This window comes from Macaca mulatta, chromosome 8 (genome assembly GCF_049350105.2).
Source record: "Macaca mulatta isolate MMU2019108-1 chromosome 8, T2T-MMU8v2.0, whole genome shotgun sequence".
NCBI lineage: Eukaryota > Metazoa > Chordata > Mammalia > Primates > Cercopithecidae > Macaca > Macaca mulatta.
Window position 1 is genome coordinate 112,634,584 of NC_133413.1, and position 23,514 is coordinate 112,658,097.

Consider the following 23,514-nt stretch of genomic DNA (forward strand, 5'->3'; position numbering starts at 1 on the left):
TCTCAAAAAACAACAACAACAACAACAAAAAAACAGAGTATCTTTGCTGTTAACACTGAGACTATCTCAACTCTTAATCCTTAGGTAAAGACAAGTTTGTGTCCAATTTCCTAATATCCAGTAAGTCACAAATTACTAAAATAATTTTACTATGTATAACCACAAATGAGAACATATAACAAACACCTACAAACTGGATGCAAATGCATATAGTAGTCTCAAGCTACTATTAACGTAATTTCTAGTGACTACTCTTCTTTTCCCACAAAATAAAAGCTTTTTAAATCTACCACAATTAAAATCACCTCTTCCACATCCGCTGAAACAATATCATCCTGTTCTTCATCTCTGCCCCGAACAGGCTGTGACTGGCTGATGCGCCTCTGTTGTGGATTCCTGATGATGTAGGATGACTGAGACTGACTGGAGCTGTAAAGAATCAGAAGCTTATGAGTATACTGCTGCCACAGCTCAGATATGCAACACATATTTTTATCTAACTCATTTATTACATCTGAGACACTTGCTAGGATGTGACTTTAAATCTGAGCTGAGAATTCTTGGAAACCAACAATACTTAATCTATAATATATCAGAAAATATAAATCTCAGAATATGTTTTTTTCTTTTTAAGTCATTTCAAATCTGTGTTGATGCACATATTTGTATGAGTCCATCCCATCGAAAAATTCTACAGGAAAATTTTTCCTCCTCCACCAGCAGGTCTCAGTTTCCAAAGGCTCTGACAGCACCATTTGTCCATTAATAGGAAGTGTTTAATACAAGTGATCTAACTTTTAGGAGATCTGACATGATTTCTACTTTGAATGAGCTTATTAACTAATGACTTGCTGATGTTTGTGGGGAAAACATCAGTTCAAAAGCATGATTTTAAAATAGAGTCATAACCAAAGGCAAAGTGGCAAAAGTTTCACTTCCCTAAACACCTGACTTGGAAACAACCAAGAAAAGACAGTTGACTGGATTATAAAAGGAAAAGGGAGAACCAGAAAATACAGCTTAAAATACAGGCCAGAAATCTGAAATTGGCTAAATAACCCTGTCACCTATTATTTATAAAGAAATGGGGGGTAAAAGATGTTGAAATCAAAAGATCTTTAAGTGATTGCACTGACAGGTTCTTTCCTTATCTCAGTTGCTATGAGAAATGAGAATCAAACCAATTACACCTGAGAGTTGACTGAAACATCATGCTTTCAAACAAACAGATAAGTGGTCTCAATATGATGTTTAACACTAGAACTGTAAGTAACTGGTAAAACGGAGATTATGGATTACAAAAGTGGGAAAGGCTAAGAGAAAATCTGTAGAGATGAAAAAGGGTATTTCCAACCACTAAAGAGATTTCAATATTAAAACATAAAAGTCAGCATTGTGTGAAGCCACAACTAATGAGTATTTCTTTTTTAAAACAAACATCCTGGAACAAACATCCAAAGAACTATAGTCCCCTCAAAGTGCTTACTTTAAGAAGTTATGCACTTAGTATGTGTAATACTGCCAAAACAGGCTGGGTATAGTGGCTAATGCGTGTAATCCCAATGTTCTGAGAGGCTGAGGTGGGAGGATTGCTTGAGGACAGGAATTTAAGACCAACCTGGGCAACATGGCGAGACCCAATCTCTACAAAAAATTTAGAAAGAGTAATTTAAAAATACCAATACATAAAACTTATTACATGAACATCCCTTACCTGAAATGCTTGGGACCAGAGTGCTTGATCTTGTGTGTGTCGGTTTTTTTTTTGTTTTGTTTGTTTGTTTGGAGTATCTACATTACATATATTTACCAGTTGAGCATCCTCAATCCCAAAATCCAAAATGCTCCAACAAGCATTTCCTCTGAGCATCATGGTGGTGCTCAGAAAGTTTTAGGTTTTGCAGCATTTCAGATTTCACACTTTCAGATTAGGAATACTCAACCTGTGTAACTCTCCAGTTACTTGTGTGACTTCAACTTTTTTCCCAACAGACTTGCTGGCACAGTGAAGCACAACAGTCCTGAAACCTCGTCTAAAAAGTCCTGTTAATACACTTCTAAGTTTTGGGGACTTCTAGTTCCGGCAATTTGGCAGACTGTGCAGAGAAACCACTCTTGTTAAGGAACACACATATATGCTAGATATTTGGGAAAAAAAAAAAAAAAAAAAAGGACAGCTACACTGGTGATAAAGAGAAATGATTATCCTGTATAAAACTTGGAGAGAATAGTCCCAAAGGTACCTACTGATGTCTCTTGGGCTAGAAGGGCTTCAAGGAACCACAGATTTCACATGAGAGTCCGGAGGCTAAGCAAAGGATAAAAAGTCATCACAGTAATCTCCTCTTCTGTCACCCTCACATATATAACGCTGAACATAAATCTTAAAAGGACAACACCATGAAGCAGTGAAACAGAAAAATCATACCTCAAGAGACTTACCTATCTCAGCCATGAACGGATGCAGAAGTTCTCTTTTGAGAACTTCTAACTACAAGTCTGCATTTTAGAGAGTTTTGGACTGCACTCTACACTATAAAGCCTGGTTCAGTGTTGGTTAACTGTGTGGTGGCTCAACACTATCAGCAAGCACCAAGCAGTCTTCCTCTCTACTCTGTCATCTACTATCCAGGAGAATACAAAAAAAAGGAAGGATCTGTCAAGACAAGTCTAGCATCTAAACCTTAACTAGCTGTGTTACACTGGAGAAGTTGCCTAACTTTTCTGAGCCGTAGTTTCCCCATTTTACAAACTAGAATGATAGTGGTTATCTATGACGTATTGGGAAAATTAAAACAGGTAATGTGTCTACAATACTTAGGAAAGTTCCTAGTACATACTAAAATTTCAGTAACTGTTAGTTACTGTTATATGAAAGACATGGAAAGAAAGTAGAAACAGATTATTTGTTAAGAACATAACAAGAACATTTTCAAGAGGTGGAAAGAAGCAACGGAAAAAACCACTCTTAAGACTTCACACTCAATGGGGTGATATACACCATCTATAATCCAACACAAGTGAAATCCCAGAGAATGGTCAAGTCTGTGTTTTTAAACTTAAGATATCCTTGGAATACTAGTCAAAATACACCCTTTATGGGTAAGAATGTACTGTACTATAATAGAACTTTTAACAGTTGAAGAAAACATTAGCACTATTTCTTGATTATAACATGAGATCTCCTGCTGGGAAGATTTAGGAAGTTGCCTCAAGAAACAAGCAAAGGGAATGGAATAAAGAGAGTTTAAGAGTATATAATACTTTAATAACGAGACTAAGAACAAGATGACACAAAATCTTGAAACTTACTAGGAACAGTTTCATGGGCAGTGTTTAGAGATGAGATGATCCCAAAATCTGTTCAACAGCCATCGATTTTTTATGTTCCAGAACAAGATCAAGGGAAGGATACTAAGAATTCACAAACTAATACCACTTAAGTAACTAATGAGTTCCTCACAGGGTATCAAGATCAGGAAAATCATACGGAGTTCAAGCAGATCTCACTAACAGAATCATTTAACAACGGGATAGATTTGACAAGTCTGAAGATAATACAGCTTGATTTCTAAGTTTTCAACAAGTCCTGGAGGTATATCAGTATCAAGGACACTATGGGAGAGCTCTGTCAGACAAAACTGGATTTAAAGGGACACCTGACATTAAAGGAAAAATTGGGACACATATTATACTGGCATATAGGAGAATAGTGAGAGCAGATACTCAACACCAACCCAGATCAAACCCAAGGATGACAACTTGGGAGCTATCCCAAATACTAAAGCAGGCCGCCCTTAGTAACAGAGATGTTCTCCAGAAAAGGAGGAGAAGGGTCTTTAGATCCTAAAGGTCCCTATTAAAACATCATCACACGTGCACATGGTTATAAAATCAGACTTGAAAAAACAAAATACACTAAATATTTGCCAAAGATCTAGAGCATTACTACTGAAAAGTCTGGTACCTAAACCAGCAGAAGTGGCATCACCTGAGAACTTGAAAGACATACAAAGTTGGAGGCCCCACCTCCCGACCTCTAGAGTGGGCATTTATATTTTAATAAGAGCCCCAAGTCATTTTCATACATATTAAAGTTTGAGAAGCAGTGTGCTAAAGAACGTCAGAAAGTTTTAAGTTGCTCAACATCCTGATTCAACAAGCTTACAGTGTAATTAGGGAAACTATCAAACAAATAGAAAAGATAAATGAAACTTAAGAACAAATAATCTTATAATTAGAAACATTTATAATGGAGTTATTTTAGCCCTGTCCTTGATAATATCGTTGTTGTAGAAAAATATTTAAAATTCCAGCTTTTTGGCTGTTATTTATGTTATACAAATGATCATGTACACCACCTGAGTGCTTATGCAAAGGTTTTAGAAGTCAAACACGACATTTCCAAGGAAAGGATTAATTGGAATCTGTTACCTGGTAGCAATTTTACCTGCTAGACTGATCAGATGACGGTCGTGGTGGTAGTGGTTCCACTGAAAATAATTCTTCACTGCCCTGCATGGCATCTATGCTAGTACTAGCCAGGGTAAATGGTGCAGTTGGACGAGCAATCCCCATTCTGACAGGAACAATCAGTGACTCTGCTACGTTGCACAATTCTTCCACAGCATAAGGTAGCAATGCTTGGAATACACGCTTGCATTTTCCAATTGGCTGTGGAATAAAGTTGCTAGAACAAAAAGAGAAATATAAGCAATCTATCTCTTCATATACATAAATCGCTATCACAAAAACAGTGTGAAAATGGTATCCAAGCCAAAATCAAAAAGGATGCCTTACTTTTTCTTTTTGGATGAAGCCATTTCCACACTCAGAATGACAAAAACTCTTGCCACTGAACGTAGAAACCTCATTGTCACAGCAATAGCTTCTTCTCTACGTCCAGGTGTGTATTTGTTTTGGAGTTCTTTCACTAGTGTACCTAGTAGAGTATCTAAAAGCTTTACAAAATTATATTCACTCTATTAATGTTAAGATATTTTATACGATGTTTAGACACTCATAAAGTTATAAGTTCTAACGTTTTTTAAGCATTAACATTTCATAATAAAACCTCAAAACAAATTTAACCAAAACATTTATAAGGTCAATTTATGAAATATACCTGCCAATGTGCTTGACATATAGTGATTCCTAAATGTATGATTTCTTATTTTTTGTCCCATAGTCCTCGGTATATCAACTAATATTTAGAAGAACAATACCAAATATATCAAATCAGAGGAAGAATATGTTTAACTCAGTCTGGGGCACTTTCCAAAACAGCAAGGCAGACTCAACTGTTCATATGAATAAATTCATAATCCCATCTCTCCCTCACGGAACCCCTGTTACTTTCTAGTCTCTTTTCTGTGCGTAGTTTCTTGTATAAATATTAGCTACAGAAAACACCCAATTTTCATAGTTTGGTTGTTGTTTTTAATGTTATTTACAATAAGATTTATTTTTAAATTACTGCATCACATTCCAGTAAGTGGTCAGGTTATAATTTGATTCAAGATTACACTATTATTGGGCTGATAAAAGTATTTTTCTGTTTTTAAATTTTACATTATTCTGTGACATGCCTTTATTTTTCTCATATCGTAAATTTCTTTATGACAGGTTCTCAGGGCACTGATAGTTTTATGGCTTTCCAGAGAGAAGAAGAGATGCAATCCCACCCCATCCCTGAGTGTGTTATTACCATAACCTCATTAGCACTGGATCTTGAGGTTTAAATTCTTTCCTAGTTTCAGAGCAAAGAAGAGTACTTTAAAAGCATACTTTTCAGGTACTTGCAATACATATTCAAAGAACTTACCAAAATATCTGCTGTACACTTAACTATAAGGCAGTGAGTGAAACAGTCCAGTCGAATTGTGCCACTTTGCTGATTGAGGTATACTTGCTCCTCTGGCAAAAGATGGCCTATTCTACTGCTGGCACTAAGACTTGAGGAGGGAGGAAAAACAGAATGAACTGTAAAAGGTCTACACTAATGTAGGAAATACATAAAGCTAAAAAGGTTTTAATGAATACGTACGGGTCTTTATTCTCCTGCGACCCAAACATAATCATAGATTTCAAGGCATTCCAGTCCTGTAGAACACGCTCCAATGCAAGCTGGGCAAATCTTGGAGGCTCTAAATCATGATCAGGCATATCTGAATCTAAAATGAAAAAGAAATAGTGACCAAAACAAAAATAAAACATATTGCTTCCCACAAGTGTCATAAATGTCTAATTTACTCACCTTCAGGACTGGCTGTTTTTCGGTTACGATCTTCCCTGATTCGAGGTGGTCTGTACTGGCAATGCTCCACCGTCTGCCTTGCGACTGTCTGTACTAAGAACAGTAAGAGATGCTCTCCCCTGCAAAATAGAATGTTGTCGTGAGAAGGGAGGCCGAAAAGCTACTCAGGTATGCTGCGCTCTTCTGATTTAACTTACTGTAAGTCCTAAAAATCCTACTTGCCTGCTGTTTGGCAGAGTAACCAGATTAGTAGCAGTGAGCAGGCGATAAAGTAGATCAAGACGAGCCGATTTCTGTCCAGCAATAAGAGTTTTACATTTACATTTCTCCCAACAATCACAGTAGGCTGTTGGTGACGTCCGTTTGAGTCTATAGAGAATTTATACACAAGTACAAAAACTGAAAGTTTTTAAACATACAAAGGTTTATGTTGACATTATGAAGGTATAACTCACTGAAACCAGAGAGAGCCCCTGTTAATTCCTAAATGCAAAGTATAACTGTCAAAGCTTATATGACAAAAGGATTACTTGGTAGTAATGACATCTATAAACCAACACAGAATTCCTATGAGAAGAGGTACTCTAAGGTATAGCCACTTTTGGAATTTCTTCCCTAATTCCCCACCGCTCCAGTCCAGTTCAAGTGGTCCTCCCATATGACCTAATGAACCCTATAACTCTATGGGCAGATATTTCTTGCTTGTGGCCTCTGATAGGATTGGGAACACTGTCAGGACTATTCACCACCACCACCCTGGCATCTAGTACCCTTGGCAAACAATCAATAACAACAGATTATCACACTTTTAGGTGCTTAAAATAAGGAAGACAAAAATACCAACCAGAATTCTTTTAACAAAAATTATAAATAAGCAATGCAATATCTATTAAAATTTTTCACTTGTCCTATACAATTACTTAATGGTATAGTAGATGGTTTTTACAGTCCAATTCTCTATTATAACATTTGTAGCCATTTATACTGAAGTCCCTATCCATAATCCTAAAACACCACAGATGTTAGTGCTAGGTATTTCATTGCTTCTCAGGTCTGTGAAAACCAACAAAACTAGTTGTGGTAACTGTTGCTGAATGAAAGATTGTTGCATTTAGTTTAAGAAAGACACAGTCCAAACATTCACCATGATTCCCTCCAGGCCTATGGCAATTTTCTCCTAGTACACCCTACTACAGGGCACCTGAGACCTCTGCTGCATAATACACTCGGGAACATTCTGTAGATATATTTCTCAAAATACTAATCTGATCCTAGTTACAATGTATAATCACCTACTTTTATTTAAGGAGGGCAATGTTAGAACTAGCAAAGAAACCAAACATTTCACAGTATAGTTTAAATCAAGAATCACATTATTATACATAAACTGACTTAAACAAGAGAAACATAACCTCATGCTTTCTAAATTAAAACATGACTATCGATTATTTCCATACAGCAATATAAATCTAAACAGTTTATAATATTAAACTAAAGAAAACTAGAATTGTACTCACTTGCAATCATGACCTTTATGACAAACCCTTGCACATTCCGTACAACAACAAAGTGACTCCAGCAAGCCACAAGTTCGACACTCAAAAATATCCTAAAATTAAGAGTGTACTTTTAAAGGAATAATTATAAGTATGCGTATATCTCATCATAATTATCATTTCTGGTATTTTCTAAAACAATTCAATCTCAAAATTATTGTGCTTTGGAAAACTAGGACTTATAAAGGGCTACAGCAAATACACAGTTTATAATATACAAATAGAAATATTACCAGTTGAAAAAAATAATTTGTATCATCCCCAAAAAGGCACTGTAGTTATAAAATCTGTATCAAGATTTGCGGATCAGATTATACCACCCAGTGAAAATTTCCACTTTTCATGGTATGCCATATTTAACTGAGCAATCAGCTCTTCTGCCTCATTTACTTAGGAATTAAATCAACTTTCTTCATATCAGACTTAACAATTCCAAAGCTGAAAACTCTAAGTCTAGTGATAGTCATAGGGAAAAAAGACACAAAGATATGATTAATACAGGAAAATGTAAAAATAACTTACCTGGTTAATGTGCTCTGCTCCAGTCCATGTAAAACTGCAAGTGTCATTACAACATAAGACATATAAAGGAGAGTCATCAGGGTTGGTACCTGATGGGCAAACCATTCCCATGAATACATCTTCCTCTTTTTCACTTGAGGATACTTCAGCTAAAAAAGCAAGAACACATCAGTTCATCTTGCAGCAAAGGACTTAATTAGCCATCCAATGTCTTCAAATGGAAGGCCTTAGCATACACACAGTATAAACCAGAAATTATATATCAATTTTAAAAAGTGATATACAAAGATGACATGCAAAGAAATCTAACCAACTCTGGAACAATGTAAAGCATAATTATATCATACCCACATACGACGCCCATAAACACACTATACATCAGCCATCTGAATCCTTAGCTCTGTTTCAGGCGGTTAAGACTCAAGTCCCAGCTCTATTTAGCAAATTATAGACCATCTCATAAACTATCAGTATTTTAAAAAGATAACTACTTTAATCTTTCAAAGGCTGGAAGGTAAGAATTGATATTCCTTAATGCTTTCTATTTAGTAGGAATTCTAAGTCAGAAATAACAAGACATTTGTCTATTATTCTGTAAAGTTATATCACTTAACACCAATTAACTACCAAGAGGTTCTATGAGTAACCCATCTTATTTTCCAAAGATTTTACACTGTTCATTATGGAGTATTTTTAAATCAATAAATTTATATTAGTTGTATTTTGATGGAAAGTTGGAAGATACAGTACACTTCAAGAAAGAATGATAACACATGAATTTCACACACACACACACAAATCTTGATCGTTTCCAACCAATTGTATCATTTACATATATGGAAATTCAGTCTGAATAATTATAATATGTGTACAGAAGAGAATCTATCCAAACTGAAAAATATGTAACTCACTTAGGATCTGAAATAAATTACCTTTTGCAATTTTCTGAGCAGTTTCCAAGATGGTAATTGCAGCAGGATAAGCTCGGCCACTTACAGCTGACATAAATGGGGTCATCCCTCTTGCATCCCTAAAATAAGAAAAATTATATGTAAAAATATTAATTACTACTTATTTTCCTTCCTGATAAAATAAATGTTCATGATAAAACAAAAACCTAAATTTTTAGTCTTTCACATACAAATATACAACTCCAACAAGCTAAACATAAAAGCCAGTTTGTATTCATTTAGTGTACACTACATGATATTGAGACGGTCTCTTTCACTCAACAGAGCTTAGTAGTAGAGGGAGTATCATGCTGGATTCTGATCAATTGTTTTAAATTTACACAACTGTTGTCCATATAGTGTCAGAAGATAAACTTTAATAGTAAAAGCTAAGCTAAGCTAAATCTTCATATGAAAAATATATCAAAACCTCTTACTTGGCAGAAAGAAGTTCTCGTAGATAGGGCTGGAGAACCACACTGTCACATAACAATTTTAATATAAAATGAGCATTCGCCTTTCGATCCTTGGATTCTACTACAGATGGCTCTGTGGAAGGACCTGTAATTAAGCAGATCCATTTGGTACAAAACAAGAATGAAGAAGACACAGTAAAAGAATATTCTGGGCTACTCTGCCTATGGGGTACATAAGCACATAGATAATAGGGCACACTGCCTATGGGGTAGCTAGCCCTGCTCTGCAAGGAGCAGTTACAATTTTTTTTTTAAGAATATCCTGGAATAATATATCAGGCATATAAGCCACCAGAACAGTATTCTAGTATCAGTAATAAATTAACTTCATCACAAAGAATTTAAACCTATGAACATTTTACAAATCTCATCTGATTTCTAAATGTATGTACACAGACACCACATATTTGCACTGACAGATGGAAGGTAATTCAGAGAATTAGATGTTTTTCAAGCAAAGAAAAGTCTCTGTGAAATAAAGTGTAGATCTGTAGAACCCTATATCCAAACTGTGTCCTTTTTTCTTCCAGATGACTAGGCAGACAAAGAGTACAGATTCTTACCTGGAATAGTGGAGGTGCTTGGTCCTTGACCAGTACCGGTCGCTGCTGTGGTAAGAGATCCCACAGCGGGGGCCAGGATAAAATCAATGTCACCATCTTTCAGTAAACAGAACAGTAGGATGTATATCATTATAGGCAACATATTCCTAACATGTTCTCTTAACTGGCCTTAAGGCTTTTCTCTGCAAGCCAAAGGTCAAACAGGATAGAGTTTAAGTGGAAACTTCTTTTCCAAACTATAAGAGAAGGAATCCACTAGGCAAATCTATTGACTTATCTTGATAAATTACTAATAAAGGGATTATTGAGCTTCTTACCGGTACAGAAATAAATATTTCAGTAAAAGTGGAACACCTGACAAGAGTTCTGGAATTTTAATTTTTAAAATATAAATACCTTAAATCTAATTTTTATAGCTAAACTAGTTATAATATTCATCATACTACTTTCAAATCTCTCAAATTTCTACATATCCCTTTAAAATGTTAAAATTATTTCCTTTCATGACCTGCTCTTTTTGTTAAACACTAAATGAAATTAAATAACAGCTCTTACCAGGATCCATCGCAGGAGGGTCAGGAACCCAACTAGGGGGAGCTATGGGGGGTGAAACTGGATCCTGGTGGTCACTGGATGAAGCTCCAGCTTCATGTCTACCCAAACCAGCTGCTCTCAACGAACGTCTCATCATTTCCCGTAATCTCAAACTAAAAGAACATGAACAAAATCAGAGCTCACTACCATATCTACACATAATGAAATGGTGTACAGAACTTCTCATCTGAGAAGATGAAAGTATGTCCTACAAGCAAGCACTCCAGGCAAGGGAAGTGAAGTACAAATGCCAATTCTGGAATCACAGAATAAGTCAGTGAGGGATAGAAATAAAACTGGGGGCTCCTAGTACACCGTTCAGCACTAAAGTCACTATCTTAAGCTCCCACACAAACTTAAGCACAGGGAACGAAAGCTGCGGTGAAGTAAGATTAGAAATAATCTTTCATACAGTTCAGATAAAAGAACAGCTAAACATTAAAACGAAAAGTTTCTATCCCCCATTTATAATCAGTAATAATTAAGTTTAATAGTAGACATCAGCAATCATACTGATTAGCACAAAACCAGTACTGTTCAACACTAAATCCCTTTTATAATCTCAAAAGCAACTGAACTAATATCCACGCAATGAGTAGTTTTAAAACAAACACCAATTTAGATTTTTACACACAAAAAAAGAATTTTTAACAGTATAACTTGCATCCCAAAGAAATGAATGAATGAAACTAGAGTTTATAAAATGTGTTGTTAGATTAATGTGTGGGCATGATTTTTTTTCCTCCTGCTATAAAAAAAAAAAATACTGTACAGGTGTACACATCACTAAAAAGAAAAAGAAATAATCACAAACACAGAACTCGTTAGGGGAAGTGGGAACTACCTGTATGAAAATCTATACTTTACCTTTGAATAAAACCTTACAACGGCTACAAAATTAATACATTTAGAACTAACAATGATTTAAGAGAGAGCACAAAAGGCAAATCCCTTCACTCAGTCACAATTTTAGAGCTTGTAAATGGATAAAGAGTAAAAATTTCATGTTGAGGGCCAGACAACACATAAGGGACTTCATTCTCCCATGTAGAATTAATCTCAGACATGACATTCTCATGTGAAAGACCTAACACCTTACTAGATACGCATAATACATCTAGAAATAATTTCAAGTTTTATTAATGTTTAAATCTCTATTGCAATTGTTATTTAATTGAGGATAAATGTGTTTTTCCATATCAATACATTTTTAATTTTAGAAGGAACTTTTTTTAAAAAGGCATTCACAAAAATTACTTTTAGAGGCTATGTTCAGGAACATATCTATTTTATAAGACTTATTTATGACTTTTTTTTGGAATAAAAACACTCTGGAAGATTCTGCAATGTAAATGTTACTGTCTCAAATAATATATTTGCCATTATAGTATTCACTATTAAAAAATAACTATAGTTAATTCTTTTATAGTATCAATATCTTTTTTCCAATTTAGAAATTGGAGTTTAAGAGTTTTTATAATGTGGATGGGAGCATGGCACAGTGACTGTTTCAGTCCAGGTCACTTCCCTGTCCAAAGACGTCACCGAGAGGAAAAGGAAGACTCTTTACCAGTAACAGCACACACCATGGTGACTGTTCACACTGTGATGCTCCTATACAATTTTAATTAAGCTCAACAGACACCTGGTATCCTAATGTGTCTTGCTCAAAGCACAAAGAAAAAAAAAAATCAGCAATAATTGGGAGACACTACAAATAACCTGAAAATAAATGCATGTTTTGGCCTTTTCAAGAATGCTTACACCAGAGTCATAAACTCAATGGCTAATGGGTCAGAAAGGTAAAATAAGGGCAGTCAGGTGTAAGAAATGGGGGTAGTGACAAGCTAGAGGCACACATGCTTATCTAAAGGCATTCAAATTAAAGGAAAAAAAAAATTTAACATTGCGCAGGCCAAACAAAAAACATGTGGGCTATTCTCCAACTTCTAGCTTAAAGCAGATTAAGAATAAATGAAGATAAATTGAGACCATAGTCTCATCTTGAACTTGCAAACTCCCAACTTTGTTGCTGTGATGTAGTCAATTCAATATTAAATGAGGGGGTCATTCCTTGTCATTTTTAAAATTGTCCTTAACCTCTTTTCTTCATTAGGTCTTGGGAACATTTTTAAGTACAATGCCCAGCTCCTCATATAGATTCTTAAAAAACAAAAAACAAAAAACAAAAAAAGAAAATTATTCTTCAAGATGTTGTACACAATTCATGAAGATTCACCTGTATCCTCAGTGGCTGAGGACAATACTGAGGAGATACCACCTTGGCTGCTAAGATTCAGAGTTTTGACATTTCTTCGTATAGGCTTGCCTGGAGTCATCGTATTTTCTGACAATATGGAAGAATTCAAGGATGATGTAATTTCCTCTTTGTAAGCACGTTATATCCATGCTACAGAAGCCTTAGAATCCAGTCATGTTCAAACATAACACTGTGACAAAAAAGCGAAGGTCATGTGTCTTCCAGATTAACAATCTCTAGAGTACATACACCTGCAATCAGATGCATCAATCAAGCTTTCCACTAAATCTGCCCTTTGTACTCAGGAACTATTGAGTCACATAATAAAACTTCTGAGTCAAATCATCATCTGAAGGCATTTAACAGTATTCCATTCAATATTGAAATTGCATCAGTTTTGAGCTTACAGCTCATGAATCCCAGCCTGCATACTCATCAAGGGGCATCGCCTAGAAAATCCATTGGAGGCTAGAGGAGGGTTTCACTTCAATGAAGCAGTCTGTGGACTTCCTACTGCCCGGCGTGGATAATAAGACTCCTGTGCTTTCATCTGTTCAACCAGCAGCCCTGAGTTTGAACTGGTTAAGAGCACTGCAGTGAAATCTTCGGCAAATTCCTCAAAGGAGCTTACTCTGCAAATTATTTCTGTGAGCAACACATCACCCACTCTTGAAGCTCCTTTTAGTCTTTGCCTTCAAAATAATCCTGACATGAAAAAAAGATGGCAGCACTGGCATTGGACCAACCATATCAGAGTCCAACTTGATTTGCACCTGTAATTTCCCTGAGGAAATGAAATACCTGAAATAATTCAGACACTAATTTCTTCATGAAGAATTTAAGTTGCTTCCCACTTTAGACCAAACACTTTGTCTGCCTAGTATAGTCCTGAATAAATAAATTGGTGATAATTTCCATTTTGTTTAGTCTATATAACGCTTTTGCACTGTTTCAAATTATAATTTGGTCACCCACGAATACTTTTTGATAAATCTCACTTCAGGATGTTTTTGAACCTGGGAAAGTATCAACTTGGATCAACTTGGTAGCCTTCCTGTTGCCAATTTAAGAATACACATTTTTAAAGGAATAGTTAACTACGAAACAGAAAATAGGCAAGGAGAATCTTCATTTTGCAACCTACCACATTAGCACATAGTAAGCAGTGCTTCCATTAATGATCTTGTCAAGCAGACAATAAATTTTTTTCCTACAGAAAGAAAACTATATCCTGAATTCTTTATATTCATTATCTAGTCAAATACCTAGCAATATTTAATGTGTTATAAAAGTTTGTCCATCCCAAAACTCAGCCTGAAAATTTAAACATCAAACATCCATAATACACATCAGCCTTTCATTTTTTTTCCAGATCAAGATATCTGAGAAACTGACCTAAATAAGCAATCTCAAAAGATTAAGGTTCCTTTAATTATTATACTACTTGTTCTTCAAGTAAGACAGTAACTTCCTAGGAAGCAAGATGATGAATTTAGAACAAATTAAAAGAAACAAATTTAAACTACTTGTCTAAATTATCTCAAATTTATTAAGTGTCCCAGCTCTACCTTAAACTTTAATTTGTTAGATTATTTTTCCCAGGGTGTTATTGGGAGGAACAAAAATGAAACAAAAAAGGACCCACCAATTCATGTACACGACAGGTAAGAGATACACTGCTCTCTGTACTTGGTTTTTTCCTCCAATTAAAGTTTCCTGGTAAAAATCACATTACCTTCGGCTACTTGACGATCCAGCCCGATTACCTGGGCCATTACTTGAGACAACTGATATTGCATTTGCAATGGCCTCAACAGCAGAAAGCCTTTCTGCAAATGTATTTCTTTCAGAACGCTCCGCTTCTGAAAAATGAGAAAAAATTAAGATCAATTTAAGTTTTAAAACTAATACACTGAGTATGTACAGTCCACTAAACACTAATTTCTATATATTTAGTACTCTAATTCACATATTAGATAACCAATTGTTCAGTTTTTCCTCCTTAGAGCAACTAACACTTAAGACAGATTGAACTATAAGATCTTTCATATGTGATTTATTTCCTTATTCCGCCTTACTTCTCAATCCACGAAGGGAAAAAATAAGGTCATTAATAAGAAGACTGAAATTTAGCTTTCACAATTAAATTAGAAAAAGACCTACTTACCAGTATTTCAGTCTTAGTTTATGTATTATGTATAATACTTACTGATTCAATGATAATGATAGAAAGGTCAGAAACCTGCAAACCACTATTCAAAAATGTAGCTACCAGAATATCATCAGCAAATTTAAAATTAATTTAAAAAAAACATTATGAATTACATATTTACACTTTGTTCTCAATTTCTGCCTTCATTTAGCCAATTAAAAAGTTTATGTCAAAAAAAAAAAAAAGCTTATTTACCTTCCAAAAACAAAACACCTCACTAAGTGATTTTTCTCCTCTATATTCTAAAAATTTAGATAAAAGTTGCCTCAATGTAACTTGGCTTAACTTGCTAAATAATTCTCATGTAATAAATGTCATCTGCAATTATAAAATCAGTAAAGTTCATTTAGTATTATATATCCAGTTTGTATGTATCATATAGTATTAAAGACAATAAAAACACACTAGTGGAAAATTTTGTTACATACCCATCTTTACCTTCCGAGAAAGTAAAAAAAAAAAAGACACACAAATCTTTATAGTGATTTGCTTTTCTTTAACAACTGTTACATTTTCAAAATTGCCTAAAAACTCCCTTTAAAGACCTTGCTATAGTTCTTAATCTCACCCTCTTCTTCTTTAGTTTCTTTATTGCTGGTTGGAAAGCAAACTGATACACAAGCATGCAAAATATTTCGATTTCCATCACATCTGTGGCTGATGAATGTCTGTAGCATCTGTAGATTCTGCTCTAAAACAACCGCTTGCTCAAGATTCATTAGATATTGTCGACAGGCCTCATAGTCACAGCGCAGAATGTGTTGCATTAAGGTTTGTTTCTGTGCTCAGACAAATTAGGGGGAAAAAACCTCAATGAATTTGAGTAGCACATTACATATATTAAAAATTTCTCACGGCCAACACAATAATATATAATCAGATTTGCAAATAAGTAGAGACAATTTCAGGTGGCCTATCAAAAGAAACAGAACTTAAGGGTAGACTTTAAGCAGAACATACAATCGACAGGAATAGAGAAGGGAGGATAAACTTTATGTTAAGGACAAGTACATATTTTTAGCTTTCTCAACTAACTCAACTCTGCAACTGAAACGGGAAAGCAGCCACATACAATGCATAAATGAATAGGAGTGGCTGGATTTGGCCTTTGGGCCATAGTCTGCCAATCCCTGGTTTTTACTTCATGTTATGTAACTATCTAATTAGAACCCTATTAATAATGATAGCCAATTAAGCGAAGGATATAAATTTTATTCCAGGCTTACTCTCACCTTCTTAGGCTTTTGTGTGTGTGTCAGACAGCGTCTCACTCTGTCATCCAGGCTGCAGTGCAGTGATGTGAACACAGCCCACTACAGCATCAACCTCCTGGGCTCAAGTAATCCTCCCGCCTCAGCCTCCCATGTAGCTGGCATGTACCACCACAGCAGGCTTATTTTTTGTGGAGGCAGAGTCTTGCCATGTTGCCCAGGCTGGTCTCAAACTCCTGGGCTCAAGTGATGCCCCACATCAGCCTCCCAAAGTGCTGGGCATGTGCAACCTACACCCAGCCCTCTTATGCTGTTAAGAGTTTATATGAAAACCAAAACCTTCAATTCTGCAGGAATCATGACAGGTGTAATTTAATTAACAAAGACACAGTGGTATTGGTAAGTATTTATAGAACATATCATTCGCTTTCTGACAAATAGCATGAACATACCAAGAAGTTCATTCTTTCAGAATGGAAAACTGTAGTTGTGGAATATTTAATGAACCGAATATAGAGCTTTAGTTTTATAAAATAAAGTCATTCATTTTAACTATAACTAGAAAAAGGCAGGTGGGAAAAGAGCATGTGGGAGTATAAACGAAAAAAGAAAACTGCATTTGAACAACTTGTCACCTTCTGGAAAACTGTCAAAATAAGCTCTCTCCTCTCCCCAACTTGAGAGCGGGTGGAGAATAGATGTCCACACAGGAAAACACACTTAAACAACTATTTTCACTAACAACCACACGTGAGATAGGCCACTTTGACTGTGGAACTAACTATGGCTCTGAAGTCACCTCATCAATAGCAAGCTCCAGTACACAAAGGGCTTAATACTAAATGTTCCAAAACATAGGGAAATTTATACATAATATGTTAAGAGAAAATGTCAAACAAAGTCTCCCTGAAAACAAAGAACAGAGTACTTTCAAAGGGCAACTAAAATCAAGATATTTTGTGGTACACTGCTGTCATATACACTAGTTTCACGCAATAGCCAATTATTTAGTCAGAAGCAGCTACTACTCTACAGGAAACTCATCTCCAACCTGCCAGACTGTAGTAGATGGGCTCTCACACTGAGGGTGTCAATACTACTTAGTTGTGTTACAAGCAGAAAAGTTTACTCTGCATCATTGTATGTTACATCTGTCACTTATTCTTATAGCAAAAGGCAGAGTGAGTTCGATAAAAAATTTCTTGTGGGACTACTGTGTGGTAGGCCCTAGTCACTGAGGTATAAAGACTAATGATGACACACCTTATCCCTACCTGTGGGATGATGACTCTACCTGTCAGATGCTGACAAAGTGAAGAGGTCACAGAATCAAATGCCTACACTTGAAGTAATATATGAAGGAGGCTGTGTGTAAAAGAGATAACAGAAGTTGTATACTAAATGGCATCACTAGCACTTGGAGCAACAAACTCTAAGTAGTGAGAACTGCAATGAATTGTAAAGACCAGTCTAATGTTTTTGGGATATAGATTACAAGGCCCAATCTCACCAGATCTTCTATCTTTTGAGAGCAACTGAAAATCTGGATTTTAAATATAAATCCTGTGGTTTTTCAGTATTGGTAACCCATCAAGAATTCTAAAATGATATGAAGGTTATTTCTAGACATCAAGTTCAGACCACAGCTACCTCTATATCATCACCTCCTTTAGTTTGAAACCACTAGTGCAATAGGTTACAAGCAAACCTAAGCTAAGAATGAGTCTGGGTCTCTATTTTAGATGCAGTTCTAAAAAGTACTGTTCACCTCCAACCTAATGGAGGGTGAATATGCCCCCATATTAAACTCCATTTCCATCCTTTATAGAAAAACTGCTCAAAAAAGTTGTATTTATCTTCAGCTCCTCACCTCTCATTTTCTCCTAAGTTCACTCTAACAATGCTTTCATCCCCGCTATCAACAATGACCTAGATGGAGCTAAATCCAACAGTCAATACTCAGTATTCACTTCACTGACCTACTGCATCATTTGACACAGTTGGTCCCAGCATCCTGATTGACACGTGCTCTTCATTTGACTTCCAGGACACAACTTATTCTAGCTTTCCTCCAGCCCTGTGGATGTTCCTTCTCGATCTCTTGTGCTCGTTCCCCTTTATCACCCTGACATTTAAATGTTGAGACTATTCTCAAGGCTCAGTCCTTGGACCTTTTCTCCTCACAACCTCTATGATCTTGTTCAGTATAATTTCTCTAAAAAAACAACTCCCAAGTAAATTTCTCCAGCTTGAGCCTTCCTCTGTTAGTCAGACGTATACATCTAACTTTCTACTCACCATCTCCTCTTGGTTCAGGAATCTGTCAATAATCTTCTAATAGACAACTTAAATTTCACCTGTCTAAAACCAAATTCTTGAACCTTCACCTTCACTTCTTCTATCAGAAGAGAATCTATTACAGTGTCTTCACCTTCACTTCTTCTATCAGAAGAGAATCTATTACAGTGTCTTCACCTTCACTTCTTCTATCAGAAGAGAATCTATTACAGTGTCTTCACCTTCACTTCTTCTATCAGAAGAGAATCTATTACAGTGTCTTCACCTTCACTTCTTCTATCAGAAGAGAATCTATTACAGTGTCTTCACCTTCACTTCTTCTATCAGAAGAGAATCTATTACAGTGTCTTCACCTTCACTTCTTCTATCAGAAGAGAATCTATTACAGTGTCTTCACCTTCACTTCTTCTATCAGAAGAGAATCTATTACAGTGTCTTCACATTCACTTCTTCTATCAGAAGAGAATCTATTACAGTGTCTTCACCTTCACTTCTTCTATCAGAAGAGAATCTATTACAGTGTCTTCACATTCACTTCCTCTATTGGAAGAGACATCTTAAACTTCACATGTCTAAAACCAAACTCTTGAATCTTCACCTCTACAGTCTTCAACTCAATGACAACTTCATTCTTCCAAAATCATTAACCCTCTTGCTTCGTCTATTTGATACCCTACATTTAGCCACTAGCAAATGCATTAGTTCTGCCTTAAAAAGATACCTAGTACAGTCATGTGCTTCATAAAAACATTATGGTCAATGATGGACCACATATATGACTGTGGTACTGTAAGATTATAATGGAGCTGAAAAGTTCCTATTGCCTAGTGACATCATAGCTGTCGTTAAATCATACTGTTCATGGCAATGCTAGCATAAACAAACCTACTGTACTGCCAATCATATAAAAGTACAGTACATACAATTTATGTACAGTATAACATTTGATAATGATAAAAAAACTAGGTCACTGATTTCTAAAGTATTTACTATACTTTCTTTGGTTATTTTAGAGTGTACTTCTATTTTTTTTTTAAAGTTAACTAAAACAGCCTAAGGCAGGTCCTTCAGGAGGTATTACAGAAGAAGGCACTGTAAATTGTACATTTTTTTAAAAGGCAATAAAAAATTTTAAAAATAGAAAAAGTGCTTAATACCTGGGTGATGTAACAATCTGTACAAAAAACCCTGTACATGAGTTTACCTTGCAGTAAAAGCTCACACGTACTCCCAAGCCTAAAAGTTTTTTTTTTTTTTTCAAAAAAGAAAATAAAACTCTGACAAAAACAAAACAAAACAAAAACCTTAAGGATATAGGAAAGAAAACATTTTAGATAGCTACACTGTGTGTGTGTGTTTTAAGACAGTCTCACTCTGTCGCCCAGGCTGGAGTGCAGTGGCATGATCTCAGCTCACTGCAACCTCCACCTCCAACTACCAGGTTCAAGCGGTTCTCGTGCCTGAGCCTCTTAAGTAGCTGAAATTACAGGCACAACCACGCCCGGTTAACTTTTGTATTTTTTATAGAGACAGGGTTTTGCTATGTTGCCCAGGCTGGCCTCAAACTCCTTGCCTAAGTGATCCACCCGCTTTGGCCTCCCAAAGTGCTGGGATTACAGGTACGATCCACTGTGCCTGACTGTGTACAATGTGTTTTAAGTGTATTATTACAAACAAATCAACAGTTTTAAAAAAATTTAGTGTAGCCTAAGTGTACAGTGCTTATAAAGTCTACGGCAGTGTACAGTAATAACATAAGCCTTCATATTCACTTATCACTCACTCACTGACTTACCCAGAGCAACTTTCAATCTTCTAACCTTCATTTGTGGTAAATGCCCTATCAGGTGCACCTTTTTTTTTTATCCTTTAGACCATATTTTTACTATACCTTTCCTATGTTTATGTAAACAAATACTTATCACTGTGTTACAAATGCCTACAGTACCCAGTGTAGAAATACACTATATAGGTTTGTACCCTAGGAGCAATAGGCTATACCATCTAGGTTCATGTAAGTGCACTATATGATGTTTGTACAACAATGAAATCACCTAACAATGTGTTTCTCAGAACGTATCCCTGTCATTAAGCAACACAAGACTATGTATCTAGAATCTAGTCACATTTCACTCATAACTCCATCCCCTGGGCTAAGTCACTATCATCTCCCACCTGGATTATTATCATATCCCTCCTAACTGGCACTCCTACTTACTCACATTCACCCTAGTACTCTCAGCACGTCATAAGTGATCCTTTTAAGATGTTCAGTGATACCAGGTCAATCTTGGCTGAAATTGCTCCAATAGCTTCTAATGCACTGTTTCCACATCTAACAAATACTCAATGACAACATGTTTAAAACTACATTCATCCTTTTCCCTTATCCCATTTGTTCCCCCCTGTTATATTTCCTCCCTACCATCAAACATGTCCAAATCAGAAGCTTTATTAATTCTTCCATTTACAGCTAAAATCCAGTTACCAAGCTTTGTAGGTTCTAGTTCCTTAAGATCTCTTAAATCCATCCCCTCCTTCCTTGTTTCCAAAAGTTGACATTTACTTTGTTTCTAACCTGGATTATTGCCTTAACTTTTTTTTTCTTTTTTTAGTGTTTCTTTTGTTTTGTTTTGTTTTGTTTTGAGATGCAGTCACGCTCTGTTACCCAGGCTGGAGTGCAGTGGTGCGATCTTGGCTCACTGCAACCTCCACCTCCAGGGTTCAAGTGATTCTTGTGCCTCAGCCTCCTGAGTAGCTGGGATTACAGGCGTGCGCCATCATGCCCAGCTAATTTTTGTATTTTCAGTAGAGACAGGGTTTCACCATGTTGGCCGGGCTGGCTTCAAACTCCTGACCTCCAGTGATCTGCCCGCATCTGCCTCCCAAAGTACTGGGATTACAGGCGTGAGCCACCACGCACAGCCTACATTAACCTTTTTATCTGATCTCTAAACTCCTGATCTCTATCAACTGCTCTCTAAACACCCACCAGCCACTGCTCATCTTTTTTAAAAAATCAAAAGCATGTCATTCAATGGCTTATAATCCTCCTCCTCCTCCTCACTTTCAGGCTAAAGTTTAGGTAATGTTAGTGAGCACACAAACACCCTAGTGCCTCTCTCCAGCCTTTTCAGTTGCTACTCACTGACCCATAGGATCCCTACCAGAATTCTGGTCATATCAAAAAAAAGTACTTTCTCCCAATTAAGATTCACAAAGGTTGCTCTTGGTGCCTGGGATAATACCTCCCAACTCCATCCCTGTGTCTAGGGGACGCCTATCTGATCTGTCCAGGTATCGTTTCTTAAAGGAAGTCTTTGGTACAGTCACAGTATGATTTATATCTCTCCCCTTTGTGCTCCTACAACATTGTGTACACCTTGCTCAAACACTTAAATTACATATAATCACTGATGTACTTGTCTATGTTGTCTTAATAGACTATTAGCTCTTTCAGGGAAGAAAGGGGCAATGAATGATCTATTTAAGATTGTTGCAAGATCTATTCAAGACTATTTAGTGGTGTTTTCTGAATAAAAATGCCCAGTAGTTTCAAAACTCAAATTACCTCTACAGCCATGATGATAATAGCAGCTTTCTTTTTGATTGTTGAATTGGCAGGAAGATTTATTAAAGAATGCACACCCATTCCAAGACTACTAATAGGTGGAAGATCCAGCCAATCGGGATCCCTTATTCCTCCCATGCAATCTTTGGCCATTGGATAGATAGTACCATTTCCATCTCGAAGAATAATGGGAGATTCCTATAATAATGGGAAGACGGTAAAGTTTGACTCCTAATCAAAAGATGTATCTGATTTTTACGACAGGCATATTTGTTTTCAAATTAGATTTTAGTAATAACAATAAGAAACCTAGTATTCAAATGTGTTAAATATTCTAAATTTTCGAATAATTAACAAGCTAACCAGAGCCAGACAGACCCCCTAACTTCAGAAAAATGCCACTGTTGTCCTATCACTTTTCAAAAGCAAAAATGAGCCTCTACCTGTCCAGCAGTGAAAATGGCTACATTCCTCTCATTCTGACCAAGGAAAGCAATGCTGCTTGTAGGAAAATTATTTTCCTGTTCTGCTTTTCCTGTAGCAAGATCAAAGATACAGTATCGTACCCAATTTCCAGTCTTCAGAACAGCATGAACACCTTCAGAAGCACATAAATGAGAAGAAAAATTGTTATACATCTTATCTCTAATATAACATCTACAATATTTTAACTTCTCTGGCCACACTTGTACGTCATTTCAAACAGATACATGCCATTCCATAATGTTACAGACAGGAAACAAAAAAATGCCAATGCCCTGAATTATTTTATCATATTCCCATTTCCTGAACAAGTATTAATGGAATATAGAATATGCCAGCTGAAAAAGTTACAAAATTTACCTTTGGAATCTACATTCACTGCTAATATTTCTGTTTTTTCAGGTATACAAAGCTTTTTAGGAGTCCTTTGGAAACAGTCGGGAACCTTCGGTGTTCCACCAGTTTTGACAACCTGCATGACACAAAAGGAATTTTGCTTTCAAACTCCATAATAAACTCAAGGAGTCAGTTCCAATATTCACTTGCTGAATGACTTCTTTAC

At 36.1% G+C, this 23,514-nt stretch overlaps 1 protein-coding gene across 10 annotated transcripts in view; it reads right to left on the reverse strand.

Moving 5' to 3' along the window:
* The window catches only part of UBR5 (ubiquitin protein ligase E3 component n-recognin 5), a 154,613-nt gene that overhangs the window by 35,142 nt on the left and 95,957 nt on the right, over positions 1–23,514 (reverse strand). For 7 of the 10 annotated variants that reach the window (XM_015145807.3, XM_077943937.1, XM_028852805.2 and 4 more), the window contains exons 18-35: positions 23,313–23,424; positions 22,913–23,067; positions 22,470–22,667; positions 15,958–16,168; positions 14,913–15,039; positions 10,879–11,030; positions 10,324–10,419; positions 9,722–9,845; positions 9,267–9,364; positions 8,335–8,483; positions 7,774–7,865; positions 6,479–6,625; positions 6,257–6,375; positions 6,047–6,173; positions 5,825–5,954; positions 4,801–4,961; positions 4,451–4,690; positions 306–429 (exon numbers count right to left, since the gene is read on the reverse strand). In XM_015145807.3, the coding sequence (XP_015001293.2) occupies positions 306–429; positions 4,451–4,690; positions 4,801–4,961; positions 5,825–5,954; positions 6,047–6,173; positions 6,257–6,375; positions 6,479–6,625; positions 7,774–7,865; positions 8,335–8,483; positions 9,267–9,364; positions 9,722–9,845; positions 10,324–10,419; positions 10,879–11,030; positions 14,913–15,039; positions 15,958–16,168; positions 22,470–22,667; positions 22,913–23,067; positions 23,313–23,424 (2,562 nt within the window). The remainder of the gene's footprint in view (positions 1–305; positions 430–4,450; positions 4,691–4,800; positions 4,962–5,824; positions 5,955–6,046; positions 6,174–6,256; positions 6,376–6,478; positions 6,626–7,773; positions 7,866–8,334; positions 8,484–9,266; positions 9,365–9,721; positions 9,846–10,323; positions 10,420–10,878; positions 11,031–14,912; positions 15,040–15,957; positions 16,169–22,469; positions 22,668–22,912; positions 23,068–23,312; positions 23,425–23,514) is intronic. The other 3 variants (XM_077943939.1, XM_077943938.1, XM_028852806.2) reach the window with 1 other exon arrangement.